Source organism: Amia ocellicauda, chromosome 15 (genome assembly GCF_036373705.1).
Source record: "Amia ocellicauda isolate fAmiCal2 chromosome 15, fAmiCal2.hap1, whole genome shotgun sequence".
Taxonomy (NCBI): Eukaryota; Metazoa; Chordata; class Actinopteri; order Amiiformes; family Amiidae; genus Amia; species Amia ocellicauda.
The window spans coordinates 59,478-86,691 of NC_089864.1; the positions used below are offsets into that span (position 1 = coordinate 59,478).

Genomic DNA, 27,214 nt, shown 5'->3' on the forward strand with positions numbered 1-27,214 from the left:
CCCCTGTCTCACTGTGTTTACTGTGGGGAGAGAGAGAGAGACAGAGAAACAGAGACAGAGAGAGAGCAAGAGAGAGAGAGAGAGAGAGAGTAACAGAGACAGAAGAAAGACATATATATATATATATGTATGTACACTCACCTAAAGGATTATTAGGAATACCTGTTCAATTTCTCATTAATGTAATTATCTAACCAACCAATCACATGGCAGTTGCTTCAATTCATTTAGGGGTGTGGTCCTGGTCAAGACAATCTCCTGAACTCCAAACTGAATGTCTGAATGGGAAAGAAAGGTGATTTAAGCAATTTTGAGCGTGACATGGTTGTTGGTGCCAGACGGGCCGGTCTGAGTATTTTACAATCTGCTCAGTTACTGGGATTTTCACGCACAACCATTTCTAGGGTTTACAAAGAATGGTGTGAAAAGGGAAAAACATCCAGTATGCAGCAGTCCTGTGGGCGAAAATGCCTTGTTGATGCTAGAGGTCAGAGGAGAATGGGCCGACTGATTCAAGCTGATAGAAGAGCAACTTTGACTGAAATAACCACTCGTTACAACCGAGGTATGCAGCAAAGCATTTGTGAAGCCACAACACGTACAACCTTGAGGCGGATGGGCTACAACAGCAGAAGACCCCACCGGGTACCACTCATCTCCACTACAAATAGGAAAAAGAGGCTACAATTTGCACAAGCTCACCAAAATTGGACAGTTGAAGACTGGAAAAATGTTGCCTGGTCTGATGAGTCTCGATTTCTGTTGAGACATTCAGATGGTAGAGTCAGAATTTGGCGTAAACAGAATGAGAACATGGATCCATCATGCCTTGTTACCACTGTGCAGGCTGGTGGTGGTGGTGTAATGGTGTGGGGGATGTTTTCTTGGCACACTTTAGGCCCCTTAGTGCCAATTGGGCATCGTTTAAATGCCACGGCCTACCTGAGCATTGTTTCTGACCATGTCCATCCCTTTATGACCACCATGTACCCATCCTCTGATGGCTACTTCCAGCAGGATAATGCACCATGTCACAAAGGTCGAATCATTTCAAATTGGTTTCTTGAACATGACAATGAGTTCACTGTACTAAACTGGCCCCCACAGTCACCAGTTCTCAACCCAATAGAGCATCTTTGGGATGTGGTGGAACGGGAGCTTCGTGCCCTGGATGTGCATCCCACAAATCTCCATCAACTGCAAGATGCTATCCTATCAATATGGGCCAACATTTCTAAAGAATGCTTTCAGCACCTTGTTGAATCAATGCCACGTAGAATTAAGGCAGTTCTGAAGGTGAAAGGGGGTCAAACACAGTATTAGTATGGTGTTCCTAATAATCCTTTAGGTGAGTGTATATGTATGTGTTTTCTGTATCACAGAAATTGTTTATTATTGATATATTGTTATAATTTCTGTAATGCACATTGAATTGAACTGAATTGAGACAGAGCGAGGGAAACAGAGACACAGAAAGAGAGGCAGGGAGGGAGAGATGAAGAGACCTTATTAAAGTCTATGAACAGTGTTTAAACAGAGAGCATCTGGGAACATCTGTCAATAATGGAGTGGTTATTTGGGTGCCAGTTTTTTATGTAATCTGTCTGTACACTTACTGCACAATATGCACATCTCTCTCTCTCTCTGACAGCAGGCTCTCTCTCTTGCTCTATCCATCTCTCGCTCTCTCTCCCTCTCTCTCTCTCTCTCTCATGCTCTCTCTTTTGCTCTCTCTCTCTCCATCTCTCTCGCTCACAGATCTCTGTATGGAAGCTGCTTGTTTCTCAGGCGTGCAGTGAAATAACAAGCCACACTGGAATGTTTATTAATTAATTCATTATTTTATTTCTGTGTCTATAGGACCTCCCCCCCACCCTCCCCCAATATAAACCCTGCTCATTATTGTCACCAAAAACTGAACTAAATAAATAGAAAAAACAATAAATTAATAATAAATAAATTAGTTACTTAAATAAAAGAAGATCAAAAGAACAAAAGAAAGGAAAAAGCAAAAACCCCTCAAAAGATGAAAAGAAAATGGCTGGATAAAACCAGAGCACGAGAATCATTATCATCAAAACAGAATAATCATTATAATAATAATCAATAATAATCAATCATATTCACCATAATAATAATTATCATCATCATCATCATCATCATCTTTATCAACAGTAATATCAACACCCAAAACAAAGTAATGTACAGCAGTCACACTCACTTCAATAGCACTCTGTCTACAGGTATTTACAGGGCCTCCTCAGCACTGTACAGCGCAGGCACGGGGGAGAGGCTATGGCTCATCCAGGGTGGGGCAGAGGAGGGAAGGGGGCCAGGGAGCTCTGTACAATTAGAAATACAAGGGGCTGGAGCCAGGGGTGAGAGGAGGCGGAGTTATAAAGGAGCTCTGTACAAATAAAAACATGGGGCTGCAGAGAGGGGGCGCTGTCGGCAGGGCTGGGGCGGGGCTATAAAGAGGAGCTGTACAAATAGACAGGGTTCGGGGAGTGGGAGGGGCAAGATCAATGAGGGGAGGGGCTACATTTAATTAAGCAAGGGAGGGTGAACGTTCGTTTCATGTAAAAAATTAAATAGAAAGTCAAATTAAAAATGTCAAGATTTTAAAAATACTTAAAACCCTTAAACAGAGCACAGAAATCTGACACTGCAGAGAGAACAGTGGAGACAAACCAACCAGGATATATATACATCTTCACCATCAAAACAGCAGGAATTATCAGAAACAGCAGAGTCAATAATCATAATCATAATAATATTAATAATCATAATAATCATAATAATCATAATAATAGTAAGAAATTCATGATGATGACTGTACCTAGAGGTAAGGAGAGACATTGCAGTTTATATACAGACTGTTCCTTTACACCACAATCACATCACTACTGCATCTGACAGAGAGGAGGAGGAGGCAGGAGGGAGAGAAGGACAGGGAGGGTTAGAGACAGCGGGAGTGTGTCAGTGTCTGTGTGTGTGTCAGTGTTTCAGTACATCAGTGTGTGTGTGTGTCAGTGGTTCAGTACACGTGTGTGTGTCAGTGTTTCAGTAAATCTGTGTGTGTGCGAGTGTCAATGTGTCTGTGTTTCAGTACATCAGTGTGTGTGTGCCAGTGTGACAGTGTGTGTGTCTTTGTGTGCGAGTGTCAATGTGTCAGTGTTTCAGTACATTCGTGTGTGTTGTCAGTGTGTGTGTCTTTGTGTCAGTGTGTGTGTGTCAGTGTCTCTCTGTCTCCCAGTCAGGATTAAGTCGGTCATTTCAGTCATGGTTGTTTCACTGCTCTGCTTTCACAACTACAGGCAGAAAGACAAACAGAGACATAGAAAGACAAATAAAGACAGAGACATAGAAAGACAGACAGACGGAAAGACGGGCAGAGAAACAGAGAACCAGAACCAACACCGGGGCTGGAGGCCCCTCTGGTCTCTCTCGCTCTCTGTGAAACAGGGATAATAGGAGTCTTTGACCTGCAGAGGACAGAAGACAACAAACAGACTGACTGATTGACTGACTGGTTGACTGTTTGAAGCACTCAGACACTCTGAGACACACTCAGACACAATTCAAACACTCTGGGACACTGAGACACTCAGATACTGAGTCCCACTGAGAGACACACACACAGAGACGCACTCAGACACTCTGAGTCACACTAAGAGACATTTATACACACTGAGACACAGTTAGAGACACTCAGACACTCTGAGACACACAGCACAGAAGGAATGAGACTTGAATTCCAAACCAGATGGAGGGGGCATGGGAGGAGAGGGTGAGGAGTTGGCAGGGGTGTCTATTCAGGAACACTCCCAGTCCCACAGTCTCTCCCAAAGTGGGGGAGGGGGACAGTCCACTGGGAGGAGCGCTCCATGCCGATTGTCAAAAGACAAGAGAAAAAAGCAAAACAAACGAGAGAATAAAACCATGAAAAAAGTCAGAGAAGAGAGGAGTAGAGAAGAGTCAGAAGGGTGAGTGTCCGCAGTCTGTCCATCCCTGAAGTCCAGACAGGGAGACGGACTGACAGATGGTCGGTGGCAGTGGCAACACTGTCCCATCAGTCCCAGAGGAGCAGGGCGCAGCACAGGAGACGTGCAGTGAGACGCAGGGACACAACTCCACACCGGAGCGGCCTGGGACGCCCGAATCCTTGTCACGGAGACGAGAAACTCCTGGCATGAAAATCCTCTTTTTTCTTTCGTTTTTATTTTTTATTTTTGGAGCAGCAAGATTCCATCTGTCTTTGTGTCATCTGTCTGTTTCTGACTGTGTGTCCATCTGTGATTTTAGCTCCTCTTAATAGCAAGAAACAGGAATGAGCCCAAATCTCAATAGCAGTCAGTTCAGTCAGTCCTGCTGTGATCAAGAACAAGAACTAGTAGAAGAAGAAATACTGTCTCTTAATTGTCCTAATTATTAATCAATTATTCATGAATGGAGCCGAACTCATTAGCCATTCATCCCTCGTTCCTCAGGCCTCCAGTCCTGTGCTGAGGTGTTGAAGGGAGGGAAGGAGGGAGGGAGAGAGAAGGAGAGACGGAGAGGCTGTCTGTCACTCACAGTCCAGAGAGATAGGGCTGCTGTGGTGGAGAGACACGGCGAGAGAGAGAGAGAGAGGGACTGAGAGAGAGAAGAATGGGTAGACAGAGAGACGGAAGAGAAAGAGTTTGAGGTAGGAGAGAGAAAGAAGCAGGAGAGAGGGAGAGGGAGAGAACAGTAGGGTGAAATAGAGGGTGGGAGAAAGGAGGGAGAGGAGAAGACAGGAGAACGGGATTGAGAGAAGTGGAAGGAAGAGCAGGAGAGGAGAGAAGAGAGGAGTGGACAGAGTGAGAGAGCACGGGAAATAAAAAATTCCACTCCTTCACTTTCTTGTTTTCCATCTCTCTCTCTCTCTCTCTCTCTCTCTCTCCCCGTGTCTCTGTTTCTCAGTCTGATCAATCAGTGACCTAAACAAGCATAAGAAGCCAATCTTGGCCCACCTGCCTTAACGAGCCGGCTGCCCTAACAAGCGAGAGAGAGGGAATCTCTAATCATCTCTTATCACTCCTGGTGACCACCCACCATGCCGGTCACCAATCAGAAAAAGAAGAGTCTTAGAGCAGCCAATCGGAGAGAGAGGGAGAGAGGGAGGGACCGCCCCTTCGGCACGCATCCTCCAATCACGGTGAGCGGGAGCAGGGAGGGGCTCCTGTGGTGTCCTCAGCCAATCGGCGCCCAGAGCTCAGTAGGGCGTGGCAGGTGGGAGGGGCATTTGGCCAGCCAATCGGCGACGAGCTTTCCTCTTCCCATCCCCTTCGGGTTCCCCTCCGTCAGCCAATGGGGTCGCGGGTGAGGGCTCCCACGTCGAGGCCCGGCCAATCGCAGGGCTGCCCGCCAGGCATCAGCCAATCAGGTTCCAGATTGGGATCCATGATGCTGTGTGATTGGCTGGAAGGAGAGAGAGAGAGAGAGAGAGAGAGAGAAAGAGAGAGAGAGAGATATGGGGGGAAGGAGGGGCTTGGTGAGGAGGTGTCCAATCAGGGCTGGTGATCCCCTAACAGACTGATAGGCTGGCCAATCATGGGCTGTGTGTGAGCTATGTGTGGGCTGTGGGCTGGCTTGTGTTCATCTCTGATGGGCCTTTGTCTCTGTCTGTCTGTCTGTCTGTCTGTCTGTCTGTGAGTGTGTCTCTCAGATAACACCCATCTCCAGAACACAGTCTAATACACTGACCCATCTCTCTACTGAACACTGACAAGATTACAGAGAAACAGGAGACATTGATGGTGATGCGCTCTCTCGCTCTCTGTCATACGAACACACACTGTGTCTATCTTTCTCTCTCACACTGTACCCCCCTCTGTCTGTCTCTCCCTCTCACACACAGATTACCTTAACATGAGGAAAGTACAGCCATAGCCCTGAGAGTGAGAGAGTCAGAAAGAGTCAAAGAGAATAATTGACAGAGAGAGAGAGAATAAAGAAGAGTCAGAGAGAGAGTGAGAAAGGAGAGTCATATACAACCTGCAAGAGAGAGAGAAGGACAGACAAAAGTGTGTGAGAGAGAGGGATGGAGGAAGGGAGAGAGGGAAGGAGGGAGGGACACAATTTATTCACAGTGTTTCAGGCAAAAAGAGAAGAGAAAACAGTCTAGTCCAGTCCAGTCTAGTCCAATCCAGTGCAGTCCAGTATCGCCCAGAAATGTATGACTCCATGGGTCCAGTTCAATCTTGTCCTATCTGGTCCAGTCCAGTCTTGTTCTGTCCACTCAGTCCAGTCCATAATCCTCCACTATCAGCTCAATCTGAAAACCATGTCCTGAAGAGCACTGCACTCTCCCTCCCTCTCCCTCCCCCTCTCTCTCTACCTCTCCCTCCCTCCCTATCCCCCTCCCTCTCTCTCTCCCTATCCTGCTAACCCTCCCTCCCTCCATCCCCATCACACACTCTCTCTGCTCACGGTGGAAGGTCAGTGTCTGACTGTGCTCGGTGCAGCAGTGGGGTACAGTGACAGTGTGGCTCAGAATCACACAGTGTTGTAGCGCTGTGCTGTGTTCCTGTGTGCTGCGCTGTACTAAGCTGTGTGGGGCGTGCTGTGTCTCGTTGTACTGCTCTGTATTGTCTTGTGCCGAGCTGTACTATGCTGCGTGGGGTTGTGCTGTACTGTGCTGTAGTGCTGCTGTGCCGTAGTGGATGCTGTGTCTCCTGTATTGTATTTGTAGGATTTCTGTGTACAGTGTGTGAGGGGCCTCCATCCCTTCACCTCCTCCTCCTCCTCCTCCTCACCCACCCCCTCTCTCTCCCTCCCTCCTTCCAGCTCTCTCCCTTTCTCTCTGTCTCTCTGGGGAGGTGGACAGGGTGACGACGGTGCAGCCCCGAAGAGAGAAACAGGATGGACAGACATTCTGAGAGGCAAGGGAGCAGAAGAAGAAGAAGAAGGAGAGGCAGATGAAGGCTGTGACACACTCATCCCTTTTTCTGTGATTTGCTTCTTGCCTTCTTTGCTTCTTTATGTTCCTTCTTTTCCTCTTCCAAAGTGACGGCCCATCTCTCTCTCTGTCTCTCTCTGTCTCTCTCTGTCTCTCTCTGACTCTCTGTCTCTTTCTCTCTCAGATCTTGTCTTCTCGGTGTTGTGGTGGCAGGTGTGTTGTTGTCGGTGTTGTTCTGTGACAGCTAGTCTTCCTCAGTTCCTCTGCAGCTGCTCCTGTGCTGCTCCTCCTCCTCCTCCTCCTCCTCCTCCTGGTCCTGATGGGGTTGCCATGGGGCCCGTCGGAGTTGCCGCGGGTGCCGGGGTGCCAGGGGCGGTTGCCAGAGAGATGGCGGCGCCGAGCTCTCCGTTGTGGAGGCGGGGGGTGCTGCGGCGCCTGGGGCGGGGCAGCGGGGGGGGTGGGGGGGGGAGCAGCGAGGGGGGGGGCGGGTTGCCGTTGCAGGGGGGGGCGCTGCAGGTCGACATTCCTGAGGAAATCCCGGAGGATGACATTCCCAGACTCCCCCAGCCCGACCCCCCCCCTCCTCCTCCTCCTCCTCCTCTTTCTCCTCCAATCTTCACACAGGGGTCTGCAGAACCCAGGGAGGAAAACTGCTCCTCCTATCACACAGAGAGAGAGAGAGAGAGAGAGAGAGAGAGAGGGGTTGGGGAGAGGGGTGAGAGGGAGGGAGAGGGGAGGCAGTGCGAGGCAGAGAGAGAGGAAGAAGTAGGGGAAACAGGAAGAGGCAGAGAGAGGAAGAGGGGGAGGAGGGAGGAAGGAAGACAGAGAGAGAGAGGGATGGGCAGGGATTAAATAGATAAACCTGGGGTAACACACAGAGCTGGCCTCCGGGAGCTCCTGCTAATGAGCTGTGTGTTCAGTCAGTGTCCACAGCACAGAGCTCAGAGCACAGAGCACTGCCAGCCTGCCACAGGGAGCATTTCAGTGTTGGGCTAGTGCAGCTCTCAGTCCAGTCCAGTCCAATCCGGCCGAGTCTAGTCCAGTCCGGTCCGGTCCTGTCTAGTCCAGTCATGTCTTGTCCGGTCCATTGCAGTTCAGTCCATTCCAGTTTAGTCCAGTCTTGGATTGTCTCAGACTGCTCTTTCAGATGTCAGTGAGAAACTCTGTACAGTAGGAGAGAAAGAGAGAGAGAACAAGTGAGACAGAGAGAGAAAGAGAGGCAGAGACAGAGAGCAAGAGACAGAGTGAGAGACAGAGAGACACAGAGATAGAGACACACGTAGGGAAAGAGAGAGACCCCTCAGGTGGTCTCAATATTAACACTGTTATTCAGAGTGTTGAGAAGACTGTGTTCAGTGGAGAGACGGGTCAGTACATTACACTGTGTTCAGTGGAGACTCTGGCCGTGTTCAGTAAAGGAGCTACAGTGCAGTCTGCCGTGACCCTCCCCACTCTGACCTGGAGCTGCAAAAGAGCTGGTTCACACAGGACACAATCACAGCCCACTCCCCCTCCCACCCCCTGTGCCCCACTGACTGACACACTGACTGACTGACACACTGACTGACTCACTGATGCACTGACCGACTGACTGATGCACTGACTGACTGACTGACTGACTGACACACTGACTGATTGACTGACACACTGACTCACTGACTAACGCACTGACCGACTGACTCACTAACTCACTGACTTACTGATTCATTGACTGATACACTGATTGACTGACACACTGACTGACTGACTGACACACTCTTTGACTGACTGCAGTGGTGTCAGGATGCCACTCTAGGGGCCAGCAGTGAGAGACTGAGTGTGTGTGCCAGTGTAATTCTCTCACTGCAGACAGACACACAATTGTGAAAGACCAACTGAGAATCACCACACTCTTCTGCCAACCAGCAGCCCACCAACCACCAACTGGAAATTGAACAGACAGGCCAACGGTGGCTCAGTGTTGGCTGCCTTTCTGTGCAGTGAGACTCAGTGAGAGCAGAGGACAGAACAGAGGAGAGATGGAGAGACAGGATACAGAGAGAGAAGTGCTGGGCAGGGAGAGTGTGTTAGTGACAGACAGATGGACAGACAGACAAACAGACACACCCGCTGACACACTCATGTTTAGTTCGGTGCAAACTGTTTCATCACATCAGTCTTCTCTGATACAAATAGACTGACTGGTACAGTCACTGGCACACTCACTGACTGACTGACACACTGACTGAATCATACACTGACTGACTGACGCACTGACTCACTGACTGAATCATACACTGACTGACTGACTGACTGACGCACTGAGTGACTGATACACTGACTCACTGACTGAATCATACACTGACTGACACACTGACTGACTGACTGACTGACTGACTGATACACTGACTCACTGTCTGAATCATACACTTACTAACACACTGACTGACTGACACACTGACTGACTGACATTCATTGTACCATAGTGTAGTACAGTGTACTGTAGTGTACTCTAGTGAAGTGTAGTGTAGTGTGTTGTAGTGTACTGTAGTGTACCATATTGCAGTGTACTGTAGTATACTGTAGTGTACTGTAGTATACTGTAGTGTAGTATAGTGTACTGTAGTATACTGTAGTGTAGTGTATTGTAGTGTACTGTAGTGTAATGAAGTGCTGTATAGTGTGCTGTAGTATACTTTAGTGTAGTGCAGTGAAGTGATTCCCACACATTGGTCCACGGGCCAGTCCCAGTCTGAAGCTCATCTCGTCCGGCATGCTGTCTCATTCAAACATCCTTCACAATACTGAGAAAATCCCTGGCAAGGCTCCAGTATTGTGTATGAGTGTTGTGTGTGCGTTGGGAATCAGAGAGTGTGTGTTCTGTATGCAACTGAATTTGAGTAGGCTGTGCAGTTAATACTGTGGTGGTCTGAGGTACTTAAATACCACAGATAGTCGGGGCAGGGGAGAACCTGGGAACACTGCAGTGTAGTGGAGTGCAATGTAGAGTGTGTTGTGTTGTGTTGACTTCAATGCATTTAAATGACTCCATTTACACTCCAGGAAGAGCTGAAGAGAAACTGAACTAAAGGAGGTTTATAACACAGACATACTGACACACTCACTGACTGAGACTGACACATGGACACTGACTCACTGACACAGAATCTCTGACACACTGAAGACACACAAACACTGAGATACTGTGAGACACTGAAACAGTGTCAAAGTGACACAATGACATATAGATAGAGTACCATAGTGACACAGGGATACAGTGAATCAGTGACATTGACTCTCTGACACAGTGACACACTAATACACAGAAACAGTGACACAGAGACACATTGACACAGTGACGCTCCAGCACTGTGAGGATGTGAAATAGATACGGGGATTTCCCAAAATCAACCTGCAGGGGGGCGAAAGGGCAGGGGGGAGCGGGGGGGGGTAACTGTGTCTGTCTCCTATACAGGATCCCTGACACTCAGTGTCCTCCTGGGATTGTAGGGGGTGGAGGGGGGACAGTCACAGCAGCGTCCCACATTAACTGTGACAGGCAGCCTCTGTGCTCCTCCCACACTGAGCTGGCTGTGTACCTGGTATCACTGACTGACCAGTCTGTGTAACTGGTATCACTGACTGATCAGTCTGTGTAACTGGTATCACTTACTGACCAGTCTGTGTAACTGGTATCTCACTGACTGACCATTAACTGACCAGTCTGTGTAACTGGTATCTCACTGACTGACCAGTCTGTGTAACTGGTATCTCACTGACTGAGCAGTCTATGTAACTGGTATCACTGACTGACCAGTCTGTGTAACTGGTATCTCACTGACTGACCATTAACTGACCAGTCTGTGTAACTGGTATCTCACTGACTGACCAGTCTGTGTAACTGGTATCTCACTGACTGACCAGTCTGTATAACTGGTATCTCACTGACTGAGCAGTCTATGTAACTGGTATCTCTCTGACTGACCAGTCTGTGTAACTGGTATCTCACTGACTGACCAGTCTGTATAACTGGTATCTCACTGACTGACCAGTCTGTATAACTGGTATCTCACTGACTGACCAGTCTGTATAACTGGTATCTCACTGACTGACCAGTCTGTGTAACTGGTATCACTGACTGACCAGTGAAAGGCCAGTATGAATCAGTGCACAGTAACCCTATTGTTAAAAAGCCTGGCTGTTCGTTAGCCGGTGACACAGAATGGCCAGTGTCATTAGACTCCGGGGAGAAATTTGAGTAAGCAGAGCCCATCGGGGTTGAGAGGGAAGCAAGTTCACACGGAGTACACAGGAAGTGCTACATGGTACTACTGTGTGTGAGTGTTTCGGGCTGTGTGTGCGTGTGTATGTCTGTCTGTGTGTGTGTCAGTCTGTGTGTATATGTGTCAGTCTGTGTTTGTGAAAGTGTCTATGTGTGTGTCTCTTTGTGTCTATTTGACTGTCCGTGTGGTGTGTCTGTCTGTCAAATGGAGTGAAATGTTAGAAGGGTCAGTGTATTTGTCTATCTGTCTGTGTGTTTCGGTATGTGTGTTTATCTGTGTGTCTGTCAGTGGCTAAGTGTGTTAACAGTGTGTCATCGTGTGTGACTATGTGTATAGTAGTCTGACAGAATGCCAGTGTGCATATCAGTGTGTTAGTATGTGTGTATGTCTGTGGCAGTGTATCAGTGTGTACACTGTTTTGTTTTTCAGTGTGTCAGTGTTTACCAGTGTGTGGCACTGTGTGCATTAGTGTGTTTGTCAGTGTTTGATAGTGTGTCAGCATGTCAGTGTGAAGTGTATTGTGGTGTCAGTGCCATGTTGCAGTGGTTCAGTGTGTCTCCAGTGTGTCAGTGTATCATTGTGTCTTTATTGTGTCAGTGTGTCTGCAGTGTGTCAGCGTAGCATTGTGTTTGTAGTGTGCTCCACTATGTGTGGAGTTCAGATTACTTTTAGGGTCAGAAACGCACAGAGAGCAGAACCAGATAGAGAGAGAGAGAGTAATGGAGGGATGACGGGAATGGAGATGGAGAAGGAAACCTGCCTGTGTGCTGTGTGTGAGGGGGCGGGGGGGTGTAACGGCTATCATAAACTACGTAAATTAATGAATCTGTTCATTAAAACTGTGTGAGAGAGACGGATGTATTTACAGACTGAGTGATACACTGACTGACTGAGTGATACACTGATTGACTGACTGACACACTGATGGACTGACTGACTGACTGACACACTGACTGACTGATACACTCAATCACTGACAGTATATTTATCTGTCTATCTGTATGGGTAAAGGTACCATAGTAAAGGTACTTCTGGGAAATCCACACATCTATCTGTCTATCTGTCTAACTGTCTGCCTGTGTGTCTTTGAGTGTGTCTGTCAGGGTGTGTCTGTGTGAGAATGTAAATCTGTGTGGCTGTCTATAAAGGACTGTGTGTGCAAGCATCTGTCGGTGAGTGATTGAGTGTGTCTGTTTGCATGTCAGTGTATTATAATTTAGCTCAGTGTATCAGTCAGTCAGTCAGTCAGTCAGTCAGTCAGTCAGTCAGTGTATCAGTCAGTCAAGTCAGTTAAGTCCTGATGGATATAAGTCCATCAGTTGGTCAGTCAGTCAGTTAGTCCTAGTTAGTGTGTCTAAATGACCAGTGTGAGCTATATGTGTTGTTGTAGAGAGCAGTGTAAATAAGACACTGAGTCATAGCGTCTGCAATGTGTGTATATACAGCTCTGGAAAAAATTAAGAGACCACTTAACATTGATTTCTGAACTTCGAGTGGTCTCTTAATTTTTTCCAGAGCTGTATATGTACACACATTGCATATGCTATGACTCAGTGTCTTATTCGATGGGGAACAGTGTTTGGAGTATGCACAGACTATGTGTATTTAGAATATGTTCATCTGAGTATTGTGCAAATGTGTGTGCATATGTATTTTATAGAGAGTGAAAGTGTGTGTTTATGGAGTTATAAAGTGCGTGTAAAGAATGTAATGGAGCTGTGTATAGAGTTTTATGTATTGATTGTTATACAGTGTGTGTAGAGGGTTATAGAATGAAATAGAGTGTGAGTATAGAGTGCTCTGCAGTGTGTGAATACGTTGTTTTATAGAGTGTGTGTATGCTGTGATATAGAGTGTGCAGTGTTATGGAGTGTGTGCATCCAGTGTTATGGAGTGTTTATAGTAAATACAGTGTGATAAAGTGTTTGTATAGAGTGTCTCTACAGCATTATAGGGGGTGTGTATAAAGAGTGCTATAGAGTGTGTGTATAGTGCTATATAGAGTGAGTGTGCAGTGCTATATAGAGTGAGTGTGCAGTGCTATAGAGAGAGTGTGTGTATATAGTGCGCTATAGAGTGTTATATAGTTCTATAGAGTGTGTGTATACAGCATGTTATAGAGTGTGTATATATTGCTATAGAGTGTGTGTGTATACAGAGTGCTACAGAGTGGGTATATGGTGCTATAGAGTGTGTATTAAGAGTACTACAGAGTGTGTTTAGAAAGTGCTATAGAGAGTGTGGGTATAAAGAGTGCTATAGAGTGTGTGTTTTACAGTGTGTGCATTCAGTGTTATAGAGTGTCTACAGTAAATACAGTGTGATAAAGTATGTGTATAGAGTGTCTCTAGAGTGTTATATGGTGTGTGTATAGAGAAAGTGTGTGTATACAGAGTGTGTACATAGTGCTATAGAGTGTGTGTATAATGCTATATAGACTATGTGTATATAGAGTGCTATAGAGAGAGTGTGTGCTTAGTGATATAGTGTGTATAGTGCTACAGTGTGTGTATAGAGAGTGCTATAAAGTGTGTATCTAGTGCTATAGAGTGTGTGTATTGAAACTGCTAGAGAGTATGTGTATAGAGAGTTCTATAGCGTGTGTATATAGTGCTATAGAGTGTGTATGGAGAGTGCTATAGAGTGTGTGTATTGAAACTGCTATAGAGAGTATGTGTATAGAGAGTTCTATAGCATGTGTATATAGTGCTATAGAGTGTGTATATAGTTCTATAGAGAGTGCTTTAGATTGTGGGTATAGAAAGTGATATAGAGAATGTGGGTATAGAGAGTGCTATAGAGTTTGTGTGTGTAGAGAGTGCTATAGAGTGTGTTTATAGTGCTACAGATTGCATATAGAAAGTTATATAGAGAGTGTGTATAGAAATTGCTATAGAGTGTGTGTATAGAGAGTACTATAGAGTGTGTACATAGTGCTATACAGTGTGTATAGAGAGTGTGTATAGAGTGCTATATAGTGTGGATATAGAGAGTGCTATAGAGTGTGTATATAGTGTTATAGAGTGTGTGTATATAGAGAGTGCTATAGAGAAAGTGTGTATATATTGCTATAGAATGTGTATATAGTGCTATAGAGTGTGTGTATAGAGTGCTGCAGAGTGTATTGCCTTTGTGTGTGTGTGTGTACACAGTTCTGCAGAGTGTATTACGTGTGTGTGTTTGTGTGTGTGTGTAGATAGTGCTGCAGAGTGTATTACCTGTGTGTTTGTGTGTGAGTGTGTGTAGACAGTGCTGCAGAGTGTATTGCCTGTGTGTGTGTGTAGACAGTGTTGCAGAGTATATTACCTGTGTACTCGGGGCGGGGCGGGCGCGGGCGCGAGGCGGGGCTGGATTAGGATTGATTGTCGCCTCCCCTGTGGAAATCACCGTATCTCATCAACACACAGAGAGAGAGAGAGAGAGAGAGAGAGAAAGAGAAAGAGAGAGAGAGATGGTAGAGGGGGGGAGGGGAGAGAGGTAGTGGGGGTAGAAAGAGAAGGAGAGAGGGTTAGGGAGAGCGGGTAAAAGAGGAAGAGAGAGAGGTGGAGATGGGCTAGAGAAAGAGAACAGGGAAGAGAGTGTATGTGGGAAGAGGAGGAGAGGGGGTGGTAACAAACTGCAAGATACTGTAACACACCACAACACACTGAAAGTCACTGTACCACACAGTACCACACCATGACACACTGACATACTGTGACCCACTGTAACACACTTAACTCTGCATGCTACATGTACAGGCCACAGTCCAGTCTGGGCACAGCTGCACACAAGCACACAGGGACAGAACACACAAAGACAGGTGTGTTACAATGCGCACCAAACAAGCATGTAATAGAGCACATGGGACGCAGGGCAACATCGCCCACAGGTAAACATGCACAGTCACCCGTCCCAGGGCATGCTAGCACATGCCACATGCTTCATGCTACACACTGACAGGAGACAGACTGTGCATGTGTGTCTACTGTACTCCAGTATGTGTGTAGGGGGGAGTAGTGTTAGTGTGTGTTGGGGGGGGGGGCAGAGTGTGGAGCATGGCATAGAAAAAAACATGCACATATATATAGAGAGAGAGAGCAAGAGAGACGAGAGAGAGAGACAGAGACAGAGAAGAGGATGAGGAGAGAGAGAGGACAGTCACACACCAGCATCACACTGAGAGTGGGAGGACTGATGCACACACATCACATGCCACTCACATGCAAGTAACAAACAGAGACACGCAACCGCACACACATACACAGAACACAAACAAAAAACATATAACACACTGACACACGAAATACACATAACATAGATTCACACACATGGGCACTACATACATGCAACACACATTGAACCATATACACAGACATGAATACACAAGCACACACACTGACACACACTGTGACACACAGACTCATGCACAGGTGAAAATGATAATTCTTATGCTGCAAACTGCATTAATATACTGCACACTATAATGGCAGTCACTGCTTATCACTGTTTGCAGAAAAGATACTAAGACACACAAAGACACACACAAACAGTCATATAGACACACAGACACACATAAAGAAACACATATAGACACACAGACATACACAAAGACACACACAAACAGTCATATAGACACACATAAAGAAACACATATAGACACACAGACATACACAAAGACACACACAAACAGTCATATAGACACACATAAAGAAACACATATAGACACACAGACATACACAAAGACACACACACAGACATAGTGACACACACACACACAAATCCATATAGACAGACATGCAAACAGATATTGACACACACAAATACACACACAAACAGACATATCGACACACAGATACACACACACACAAATAGACATATAGACACATAGACACACAAAGACACACATGCAAACAGACAGAGAGACAGGCACTCATACAAAAGAATGCACAGAGATGTAGACAGGCAAACATACAGACAGACACAGTCAGACAAAGCACGTAACACACAGACAGACAGACACAAACAAACTGACAGACAGACAGACACAGAGAGACAGACAGAGCATGTGACACACAGACACAGACAGACAGACAGACAGAACATGTGACACACAGACAGACAGACAGAGCATGTGACAGACAGACAGACAGACACAAACAAACAGACAGACAGACAGAAAGATAGGCAGACAGACAGATCATGTGACTGACAGACAGACAGTATTATTCTCTCTGTTCCACCTGAGCCTCCAGCATTCTGGGCTTCAGCTCAGGAACGTGATCCCTCCTCAACTCATCCTCCACTGCCATCAGCCTGAGAGAGGGAGCGAGGGAGGAGAGGGAGAGAGAGAGGAGGGGAGACAGTGAGAGAGAGAGAGAGAGACACAGAGGCCGTTAATACAGACACACCTGTGACTGACTGACTGACTGGACACTGCAGTCCATGGGCCGTGCACAGAGAGAGAGAGAGAGAGGGAGAGAGAGAGAGAGAGGAGAGGCTGGCACACAGCACATCAACACTGCACCGACCCACTGCCTCCCTCGCTCCGCCCCTCTCTCTGTCTCTCCCTCTCGAGCCCGTCTCTCTGTTAGTCCATCATTGTCCAGCATCTCTCCCCCCCTCAGTGCAGCGCTAATGGACCACAGTGTCCGGTCAGTCAGTCGGTCAGTCAGTGTGACTGTATCCACCTCTCCATCTCTCCTGCTCTCCTTCCCCCACCCTAATCTCTGTCACTCCTCCACTCTCCCTCTCTCTCTCTTTCACTCCCCCTCTGCCCTCTCAGTCCCTCCCCCTCTCTCCCGTCCCTAGCTCCTGTCCCCACTCCCCTTCTTCCTCCCTCCATCTCTCTCTGTCCCTTCCCCTCCACCCCTCTCTCCCTCTCTCTCCCCTCCCCTCCCCGACCCTCCCTGACCCTCCCTCTCTCTCCCCCTTTCTCTGTCTCCCCGCCACCTCTCTCTCAGTACCTGTTGATGATGCCCTTGATCTGGGAGTCCTTCTCCACCTGCTGCAGCCGCAGCCGGCGCTCGCTCTCCTCCAGGCGGCTCTGGTACTGCAGCAGGATCTTGCTGGTCTGCTGCTCCTGAGACATCAGCCGGCGCTCGTACTCCTCCAGCTTCCTGTGTGACATCATCAGCCTCTCTTTCAGCGAGTGGATCTCCTCCTCGTACTCACGCACCTGGGAGAGAGGGGTCAGTACAGACACGCTAACTGACTATCACACACTCTTAACACACACACACTCACGCAAACACACCCTAACACACACATGCAAACACAAAATCACACTAACACAATCTAACACACACACACTCTAAAACACACAATCCCACTAACACACTCTAACACACGTACACACACACGCAAACACACAATCACACTAACACACACACTCACACAATCACAATGCACTTTTGTAATGATCTTACTGTTTGGAATGCTTTGCTAAATGACAGAAGACCCCCAAAAGTTTAACGTGAATTTGAAATTGAAAACTGGTTTATCACGGAGGAAAAAGCAATCACCGGGATCATTTAACCAACGTAAGTTTCAATTATTATGCATTATTTATTAGGCTTAATAATGGGTCACATCCATAGAATTGAAAAATATATTGTTAACACAAACTCTGACCTGTAGAAGGGACTCTTTTTATTATAGTTAACCCAAAAGTCAAGGTTACCGTGTTCCGGTGTATTTAGTATTTACTGCTTTCAGTATAGTTGTCTTTTTTATGTTACTGAACACCGGGGTTTATTAAGGGTTTTACACCGATTTGTTATTTCTGACACTATTCTGTATTGAATAAAATACAAATTACAGAGTTAACATATGTTTACGTCACTGCGCATATAGTTTATTATGATTAAGGTGCTTTTACTGGAAGGTTAACATGTTTCATGCAAGTAAATTTAAAACGTGAAGGGGTGGGTGTCGGGTGCGATGCCAGATTGGCAGCGGTTGGGATGGACCTAGACGGACTGGACCTTGGCGATGGAGACTGGCTTGTGGGACGTGGAATGTCACGTCACTGGTGGGGACAGAGCCGGAGCTTGCGGAGGATGTGGAAAGGTGCCGACTAGATATAGTTGGTCTCACCTCCACGCATAGCATTGGCTCTGGAACCAAACTTCTCGATCGGGGGTGGTCTCTCTCCTACTCCGGAGTGGACCGGCGTGAGCACCATACCCACCTTCTCCAAGAAGGCCAAATACTCTGAACTGCTGTCCAGGGCGGGTGTGGGGATACTCACAAGTCCCAGGCTTGGTGCCGCACAGTTGGAGTTTGTCCCTGTAGACGAGAGGGTCACCTCAATGAGGCTTCGTGTCTCAGAGAGGAAAACTTTGACTGTTGTCTGCGCGTATGTGCCGAACAGCAGTTCAGAGTATTTGGCCTTCTTGGAGAAGGTGGGTATGGTGCTTGATAGGATGCAGCCTACCAACTCTGTAGTCTTGGTGAGGGAAGCTGTCAAGTCGAAGAAAGAGGCCTTACGAGCAATGCTCGCATATAGGTCTCCGGAGTCGATTGAGAGGTACCTGCTGGCCAAGAGGGCTGCAGCAGTAGAGGTCACCAAAGCGAGAGCTGCGTATTCTCGGCGTTAAGTCGAAAACGTTCAAGGTGTTGGACTCCACCAAGGGGGCGTCTTGTCTCCACTCCTGTTTGTGATTTTCATGGACAGGATATCAAGGCGCAGCCAAGGTGGAGAGAGTATCCAGTTTGGGGGCTTGGAGGTGGCATCGCTGCTGTTTGCAGATGATGTTGTGCTTCTTGCCCCATCCGACTGTGATCTCCGACACGCACTTAAGCATTTTGATGCCGAGTGTGAAGCGGTTGGGATGAGAATCAGCACCTCCAAGTCTGTGGCCATGGTCCTCTCTCAGAAAAGAGTGGATTGCCTGCTCCAGGTTAGGGGGCAGAAGCTGCCTTTTGTGGAGGAGTTTAAGGGTTTTGTTCACGAGTGCTCAGGGGTTTACATGTCAATCTACCTCCCCATCCTCACCTATGGTCATGAACGTTGGGTAATGACCGAAAGGACAAAATTGCAGGTGCAAGTGGCAGAAATTAGGTTTCTCCACAGGGTTGCTGGACTCACCCTTTGGGATAGGGTGAGGAGCTCAGTAATCCGGGAGAGCCTCATAGTAGAGTCACTACTTCTCCGGATTGAGAGGAGCCAGCTGAGGTGGTTCGGGCATCTGGTAAGGATGCCCCCTGAGCTCTATTGGGCACGCCCCAATGGGCGGAGACCCCGAGGCCGACCCAGGACACGCTGGAGGGATTATATCTCCCGGCTGGCCTGGGAACGCCTGGGAAATTCCCCAGGAGGAGCTGGAATCTGTCGCTGGGGAAAGGGAGGTCTGGTCTGCCCTGCTTAGTATGCTGCCGCCGCGACCCTCATCAGGACAAGTGGTGTAGAAAATGGATGGATGGATGGAAAATTAAAATATGAAAACATGATTATTGTTCAAGATAACTTATTTTGAACTACAAATGGATGTTTAACCTGCAAAAAAAAAAAAAATACAAAATTTATACACTAGTAACTTATATGACATCATCGATAAGTTATGCAAATTAACACCAATGAAGCTTCAAACCTTTGTTCGGTAATGTGTTCCTAACCTTCAAAGGTAAAAATGGACCCTTCCGGACAGCCCTAATAATAATAATAACACACACTCTAACACACTCTAACACACACACACACTCCCTTACACACACACACACACACACACACATATGCACACACGCACACTGACCCTGTCCAGCCGAGACTCGTCCATGCTCTTGCTGTACTCCTTCAGTTTGAAGTCCTCTCTGTCGATGTGCGAGCTCTCGATGTCGGCCGACAGGTGCGGCATGTTGCTCACCCAGGCGACCGTGCGCTCGGAGGCAGGGGTGGGGGGGTTCAGCGTGGAAGGGGACTGAGAGCCCTGAGAGACAACAGAGGAGAGAGAGGAGAGAGAGGAGAGAGGGAGAGAGGGAAAGAGGAGAGAGGAGAGTGTGAGGGAGAGAGGAGAGAGAGAGGGAGAGAGGCGAGAGAGGGGAGAGAGGAAAGAGAGGAGAGACGGGAGAGAGTTTGAGTTTTACAAAGCACTTTATTGAAACAAACACCAAGGAAACATGGAACAATCAGTAAAAGCAATTATACCATTAGACAACATAAACTTTGAATGGTAACATAAAGAGGAGTTCCCCTCTCCGAGGGTGCATAGTGCATCATCTATGCACCACAATCGACTAAAAGTTTAAAGGTCCTTATTAAACCTATAGTCAAGTAAATTCCTGGCCTTAATAAAACATTTAAACAGCACAAGATTCTGCTCAACACTGGCACTAACTTTCATTTTTCTGGACTTTCTGGCCCCAAGGTGAAAGTAGCAAGCTGCTGTCTCCCACGCAGCTCCTTCCCACCCCGAACACCATATATAAAAACAGAATAGTTCAAAACCAGTTTAAGACCATTGAAAACTCTACTGACTGCACTCAAGAGAGGCCATAGATAGGCACAATATAAAAAACAATTAAACAGTCTCCCGCTCCTCACAAAAAGGGCACCTAACTGTGCAGGGTTAATTAGCGACAAGAAGGAGTAGACAGAAATGATTGCGTGGAGCACCCTCCACTGCAGATCCCCAGCTCTCTTATTCAACGGTGGCTGATACACACTGCGCCACACTGCCCCCCTCTCCCCTCCTCCCCCGGCCTGTCCCTCCAGGGCATATCAGGGAGTGGCAAGAGCTGCGCATGGAACTGGGCCTTCACACAGGCCCCATAGAAAACTTTACCCTCCGCACAATCCAGGGACAACTCATGCGGTCCCCTCCTCAACAGGGTCCCTGCGTGGGCACCATCTGACCTCAGTGCAGGGGAGACCATCAAATTGGGGAACTTGGACAGGGGCTCTGGGGTCTGGCGCTGGAGTAAACACTCCCTCAGCAGCAGCTTCCCTTCAGAGGGCAGGGCGGCATGGGCCTGTGCCAGCAGAGTGCCTGTCAAGCACAGGGAGCACACACCCAGCTTCTCTGCCAGGCTCTCCGTGCTCCGCCAGACACTCAGCCCCTCAGCCAGCAGATGATGCAGCTGGAATACCCCGGCCCTGAGCAGCAGGGCAGTTGCCCCCGGAGGGGGGGTCAGCTCAATGTCCAGAGTGGGATTTCGGACGCTAGGCATCTGGAGCAGCCAGTGCAGGGTGAGAGAGCTGTACACGAGTCGGGCTGTGAGCAGCTGCCAGGCCCTCAGCACACTGCGGCAGAATCCTGGAAGGCTGCCCGCTGCCAGCCCGCTGATGTCCATCAGGAACAGTGCCCTGTCCACCTGCAGCGACCCCACCTGACAGAGCTGGGCGCATGCCAGAGGCCTCCAGGACAGGAGGCTCAGCCTGTAGAGCAGTTTCTGCAGGAACTGCAGACGGAAAGCAGCCATTCTGCTCTACACGTCCACCAGCACCCCCACTCCTCACAGGGCAGGTACAGTACCCCCTGTCGCAGCCAGTGCAGCCCAGTCCCAAAGAAGCCCAACAGCTCCCTCTGCAGGACGGAAAGCAGCCCCACCGGCAGCTCCAGGCAGGCCAGCCAGTGCCACAGCTGCCAGGTTGTTGATGATGAGAGCCCGACCCCTGTAGGACAGCTGAGGGAGCAGCCAGCGCCATCCCCCCAGCCTTCCCCGCATCCCCTCCAGCACCCCCTCCCAGTTCCTCTGCTCTGTGGCCTGATCCCCCAGGTGCTCCCCCAAGTACTTTAGACCACCTCTGTACCATTGTAATCCCCCTGGGAATCGCGGGCCTCCCTGCCCCCCCCACTCCCCCAGCAGCAACGCCGTGCTCTTGGACCAGTTCACTTTGGCCGAGGAGAGTCTGTTAAAGTCCGAGAGCGAGGTGCTGAGTCTGTCCACATCCCCCTGGCATCCCACCAGCTCCACCACAACATCAGCGTCGGCAGAGAGGCAGAAGGGTGTCGGGCAGTGAGGGACAGAAAGCCCCCCCACCACTCTGCGCAGCTCCTGCAGCAAGGGCTCAATGGCCATGGAGTAGAGTATCCCCGACATGGGGCAGCCCTGCCTGATTCCCCTGCACACCCTGAAGGGGTGCTCAAGCCACCGTTGATTTTCAATATGCTTTGAGTGTCACCATAGAGCACCCTGGTCATGGCTATGAAACCAGGGCTGAACCCAAAAGCCTCCATCGTCCGCCACAGGTACTGGTGCTCAACAATCCACAGTCTCTCAGTCTCCAGGGACCTCATTGACTCGTTAATGCTCTTGGTGACACTCACAGTGTATTGCTGACACACCCCACCATTGCCTCACAGAAGAAAAACAGTTAATCTTACCCCTCCACTGACGCCAAAAATAAATAAAACAAGATTGAAAATGTTTATCACTGGTTAAAATGCTGTTAAAATGCCAATGGGGGCTTTTATTCTTAGCTGTTGGAATGACACAGGTACACGACACTAGGCAATGGTCAGACAGAGAAGTAGGTGTGATAAAACTGGCAGTAAAAACACTAAAATGATGACTAAAAGTGTAAAACCGGTCAAGCCTGGCTAGGGAGAGAGTGTCCCTCCGCACCTTCGACCAGCTATACTGCCTTTCTGCCCCATGCAACCTCCTTCACACATCCTGCAGGTCATGCCTCTCCTGCAGCGCCTTCATCTCTCTGGCAGACTGGGAGTGTGGCTCAGTGTGGTTCCTGTCAAGTTTGTCATGCAGGGTGCAATTAAAATCTCCACCCAATACCAGGTAATCGTCAATATTGCAGTTCTCTAGAACATTGTCAAACTGTTTTAAAACCCCCACTCTCTCCCTGCCGTTTGTCGGTGCATATAAATAAATAAAAACAAACGACCGTCCCTCAACTTCTGCCTTGACAACAAGCAGGCGTCCTTCCATCACCTCAGTCATTAAAACAGGAACTGGTCTAAAATAATCTGAAATTAAAACTGCAACTCCTGCACTCTGTCGTGACCCATGACTAAAACAGATCTTGCCTTTCCAGTCCCTGACCCACTCCGCCTCTAGCACACTGTCCGTGTGCGTCTCCTGTAAAAGATCACGGACAGGCGCTTCTGCCTGACATACTCAAACACAGCCGACATACTCGAAAAACAGACAACCGAAAAAAATAACTAAAGCACCCACCATGCATCATTTTAAATAAGTTTAGCAGATGCTTTCAATTTACTAAGGAGGCTTTTAATCCTATTTCCTCTGTTCTGCGCTTTTTAACTGTAGCCCCGTCCTCAGCCTTCCGTGTCCTTTTAAATCTCTGCGGTCTCTTAAACAGCACCTCAGGCTGCGGTCCCTCCATGTCCTCCCACACGCTTTCAGTCACCTGCACTGTCACCTTCTCCTGCTCCGCCTCCGCCCTCTGTACCACCTCATCTTCCACACCGGGATCCACCAGCTCCTCCACATCCCCCGCCATACCTCCCTGAGACTCATCTCCTCCTGCCTGCTCCTCCTCCTCCACCCTTGCCTGTTCAGCGGCTTCTCCACCGGGGTGCACAGTGCTCGGTTCTGCAGCCGCCGTCCTCCCCCCACTCGGGTCTCTCCCGCTGCTCGGGGCAATGCCGCAATTGAAGCATTTCATCCCATCGGTTGTTACAAAAATAGCATCAATCTTGAATTATAAACAAACATTTAAATCCTCCTGACTGCTCTTCAGAATCATGTACACATGTCTGCGAAAAGAGATGACATGCTTCAATTGCGGGGCTTTACACCCCAGAGGGATCCGCTTGATGGAGGAGACGAGCTGGCCGCAGCAGGAGAGTTCTCGCTCCAGCCCATCATTGCTCATAAAGGGGGGGACGTTAGACAGGGTGACTCTCCGAGCCGGGGTAGCGAGAGGGAGGATCGGCGTGTACGATCCCTTGACCACAACACCGTGCTCAACTAAAAAATTCACCAGATCAGTGGAAGACACAAACACCACCACCGCGCTATTCATGCGAGAGGCTGAGCGAATGTTCTCGCACACGATCACCTCTCCCACGGCGAGAACACACTCCTCTACGGAGCAGGACACCTCGGGGGTGATCTTCACCCCGTGTCGGTGAGTCAGCCTCTCAAAAGGGATTGCTTGACCCGCAGCTTCCCCAATCGGGTCCAACAACCCCCCCCACAGAGACAACAATCTACTGTTTAAACACACAAACAAAAAAGAAAAAAAAAGTATAAAACCAGAGAAAAAAGACAAGGAAAACACAGTCCAGACCTCCAGCGCACTCTCTCTCCACCACACCACCACAGGAGTGGTGAGTTGGGACACAGAGAAGGGGTAGGAGAGGGAGGAGAGGGAGGGAAGAAACTTCCTTCCCTCTCTCGTATCCTCCTTCCTTCCCTCTTCTCACTCCTTCCCTTACTCACCTGTTTGCTGATTGCTGGTTTCAGTAGGTGTTGCTGTGATTGTTGCTGTGATTGTTGCTGCTGTTGCTGTTGCTGTTGTTGTTGTGGTTGTGTGCTCTGAGTCGCCCCCCCACCTGGCCCTCCAGCAGCCCCAGAGCCACCCCCCCCACCCTGCGACCCTGCCGTGACCCCAGGCTCGCGCACGGAGCTCTGCTGGTGGGGCAGACCTGGGGCGGGGCTGTCTTTGACGGACAGCTGTTGCCGAGGCGAGGGCCTGCCCCCAAAGCTCGACTCCGGCGATTGGAGGAGGTTGCCACTTGGGGGGCGGACTTTGGGCGGGGCTGGGGGCGGGGCCTGGGTGGCGGCCGCGCTAACAGACAGCTGGTGTGAGGCCTGTGATTTGACGCGCTGCGGTGGGGGTGGGGCGATTGAGCTCTGTCTCATTGGCTGCACTGTGGATGGAGGCGTGGCCAGAGTTGAGGGGGAGGGGCCTGTCTGTTGGACCAATCCCATCATCATCTGCTGCTGCTGCTGCTGTAAAGTATCCTACCACAGAGAGAGAGAGAGAGAGAGAGAGAGAGAGAGAGGTGGAGAGAAGAGGAGAGAAAGAGAGAGAGAAAGAGCGAGAGAGAGGGAGGAGGCAGATAGAGGGCGGAGGGGGGTCAGTGTCTCAGTATTTCAGTGTCTCTCAGTCTCCCTCCATCACTCCGTCTCTCCACTTTCCACGACCCCCCCCCCACCTACAGCAACAGCTGTCCTGCCCCCCCACCCCCCCTCACCTGCAGTGACAACTGCCTCCTGCCGTACTCAGCCTGGTTCTGCCGGGTGTAGTCGTCGCTGTAGCTGTGGGAGTGGATAATCGGCGGCTGGCCCAGCCCTCCCGGTCCCCCTGGCCCCCCAGGCCTGAGGGAGGACAGGTCCTCGCTGCGGGAGAAGCCGCCGTGGCCAAAGGCGGGCAGGAAGGCGGGGTGGGTTGGCTCGGAGTGGGGCTCGGGGGCCAGCAGGAGCGGCGGCGGGGGCTGGTGCTGGGAGAGCTGGGGGTGCATCCCGCGGGGGGGGGGCGGCTGGGGGCCATCGGCGGCCAGGTGGAACAGCGGGTTCTGGAAGGACAGCGGGAAGCGCAGGGCAGCCGCCTGCTGCTGCTGCGACAGCGAGTCCGTCGTCCCGCCCAGCTGGGACAGCCGCAGCCCCCCCGACACGCTGGAACCCCCCGAGCCGGCCGACAGGCGCCCTCCCGCCCGCAGGGGCCCTCCCCCGCCGCCCCCCCCGCCCAGCCCCCCCAGCGGCCCCCCCAGACCCCCCAACCCCCCGAGCCCACCCAGACCCCCCAGCCCGGCAATGGAGGCCTGCGAGCTGTTGAGCATGTCGCCCACCGACTGCAGGTTCGAGATGCTGTTCATGCGCGAGTCCTGCAGGTCCATCATTGACACACTCTTATTGACACTCAGCACCTGGGGAGGGGCAGGCGAGGGGTTAATTTATTCAGAGAGTCGGTGTGTCAGAGTGTCGGTGTCAGTACCTTAGGGTCTGGCTCAGTGATGTCAGAGGGTCAGAGTGTCAGTGCGTCAGTGTGTCAGAGTGTCGGTGTCAGTACCTTGGGGTCTGGCTCGGTGATGTCAGAGCTGCTGGTGCAGTAGGCGGGGCTGGAGCGGGCCAGCGGGGGACGTGTCACATAGAACACATCCTTGGAGGCGCGGTGGGCGTGGTCACGCTCTGAGAAGCCAAGCCCCGCCCCCCTTGACGACAGCAGCCCTCCCGATGACAGCCCCGAGGTGGGGGAGGGCAAACGAGTGATATCAATAGAGCTGAGAGAGAGATGGAGAGGGAGAGGGATGGACAGATAGAGAGGGAGAGAAAGACTTAACCACTTTTATTCTACAAATTAGGAGAATGAAAGCCAGTCATCTGGATCAGTGTGTGAGTGTGTGTGTTTGTCTGTACCTCTCTGCCTCACTTTCCTCCTTGCTGCCCCACTCTCTCCCTCTCTCTTCCTTTCCCCACCCCACATCCCTCTCTCCTTCACCCTCTCCCTCACCCTCCTCTCTCTTTCTCTCTCACCTGTTCAGGTCTCTCATCATGAGGCTTTGAAAGTCGGAAGAGACACCCCTGCTGAAGCTGGGCCTGGAGTGGAGCCGGTCCGCCTGCCTGTCCACCTGCCTGTCCGCCTGTCTGTCCGGCCGCTCGGCCTGTCTGTCCTGGTGGCTTGGTTGCCGCTGGATGTGGGGGTTCCGCAGCGCCACGCTGATGTCATTCAGTAACCTTGGCAATGGCCCCAACTTCATGATGGCATCCTGACAAAGAGAGACAGGAGAAGAGAAGGGGAGAGAGGGAGCGATGACAGATCAGGATACATGAGGAGGAGGTACTAAAGGGACTAGCAGAATTAAAAACAAACAAATCACCTGGGCCAGATGGGATATTTCCAACAGCACTTAAAGAAATGAGGGAAATTATTTACAGGCCGCTAACTCAAGTATTCCAAATGACATTTAGAACAGGGGATGTTCCAACTGACTGGAAGACAGCAAATGTCATACCAATCCACAAGAAAGGGGACAAATCTGAGCCAAGAAATTACAGACCAATCAGTCTCACCTGCATTACTTGTACAAGTTTGGGAAAAAATATTTAGACTTGATTCAAGTCTTCAAAATCATGAAAGGAAATTGGGCTTCAAGGCGTTCAAGACGGAAAACAGGAGACG

At 49.5% G+C, this 27,214-nt stretch overlaps 1 protein-coding gene across 2 annotated transcripts in view; it reads right to left on the reverse strand.

Moving 5' to 3' along the window:
- Window positions 1-15,212: 15,212 nt before the first annotated feature.
- The window catches only part of syngap1b (synaptic Ras GTPase activating protein 1b), a 33,207-nt gene continuing 21,205 nt past the window's right edge, over window positions 15,213-27,214 (reverse strand). For both annotated transcript variants that reach the window (XM_066723878.1, XM_066723876.1), the window contains 7 exons: window positions 26,569-26,801; window positions 26,105-26,315; window positions 25,290-25,961; window positions 24,532-25,044; window positions 19,920-20,093; window positions 17,130-17,341; window positions 15,213-16,479 (listed from right to left, as the gene is read on the reverse strand). In XM_066723878.1, coding sequence (XP_066579975.1) covers window positions 16,389-16,479; window positions 17,130-17,341; window positions 19,920-20,093; window positions 24,532-25,044; window positions 25,290-25,961; window positions 26,105-26,315; window positions 26,569-26,801 — 2,106 coding nt within the window. In that variant the 3' untranslated portion in view covers window positions 15,213-16,388. The remainder of the gene's footprint in view (window positions 16,480-17,129; window positions 17,342-19,919; window positions 20,094-24,531; window positions 25,045-25,289; window positions 25,962-26,104; window positions 26,316-26,568; window positions 26,802-27,214) is intronic.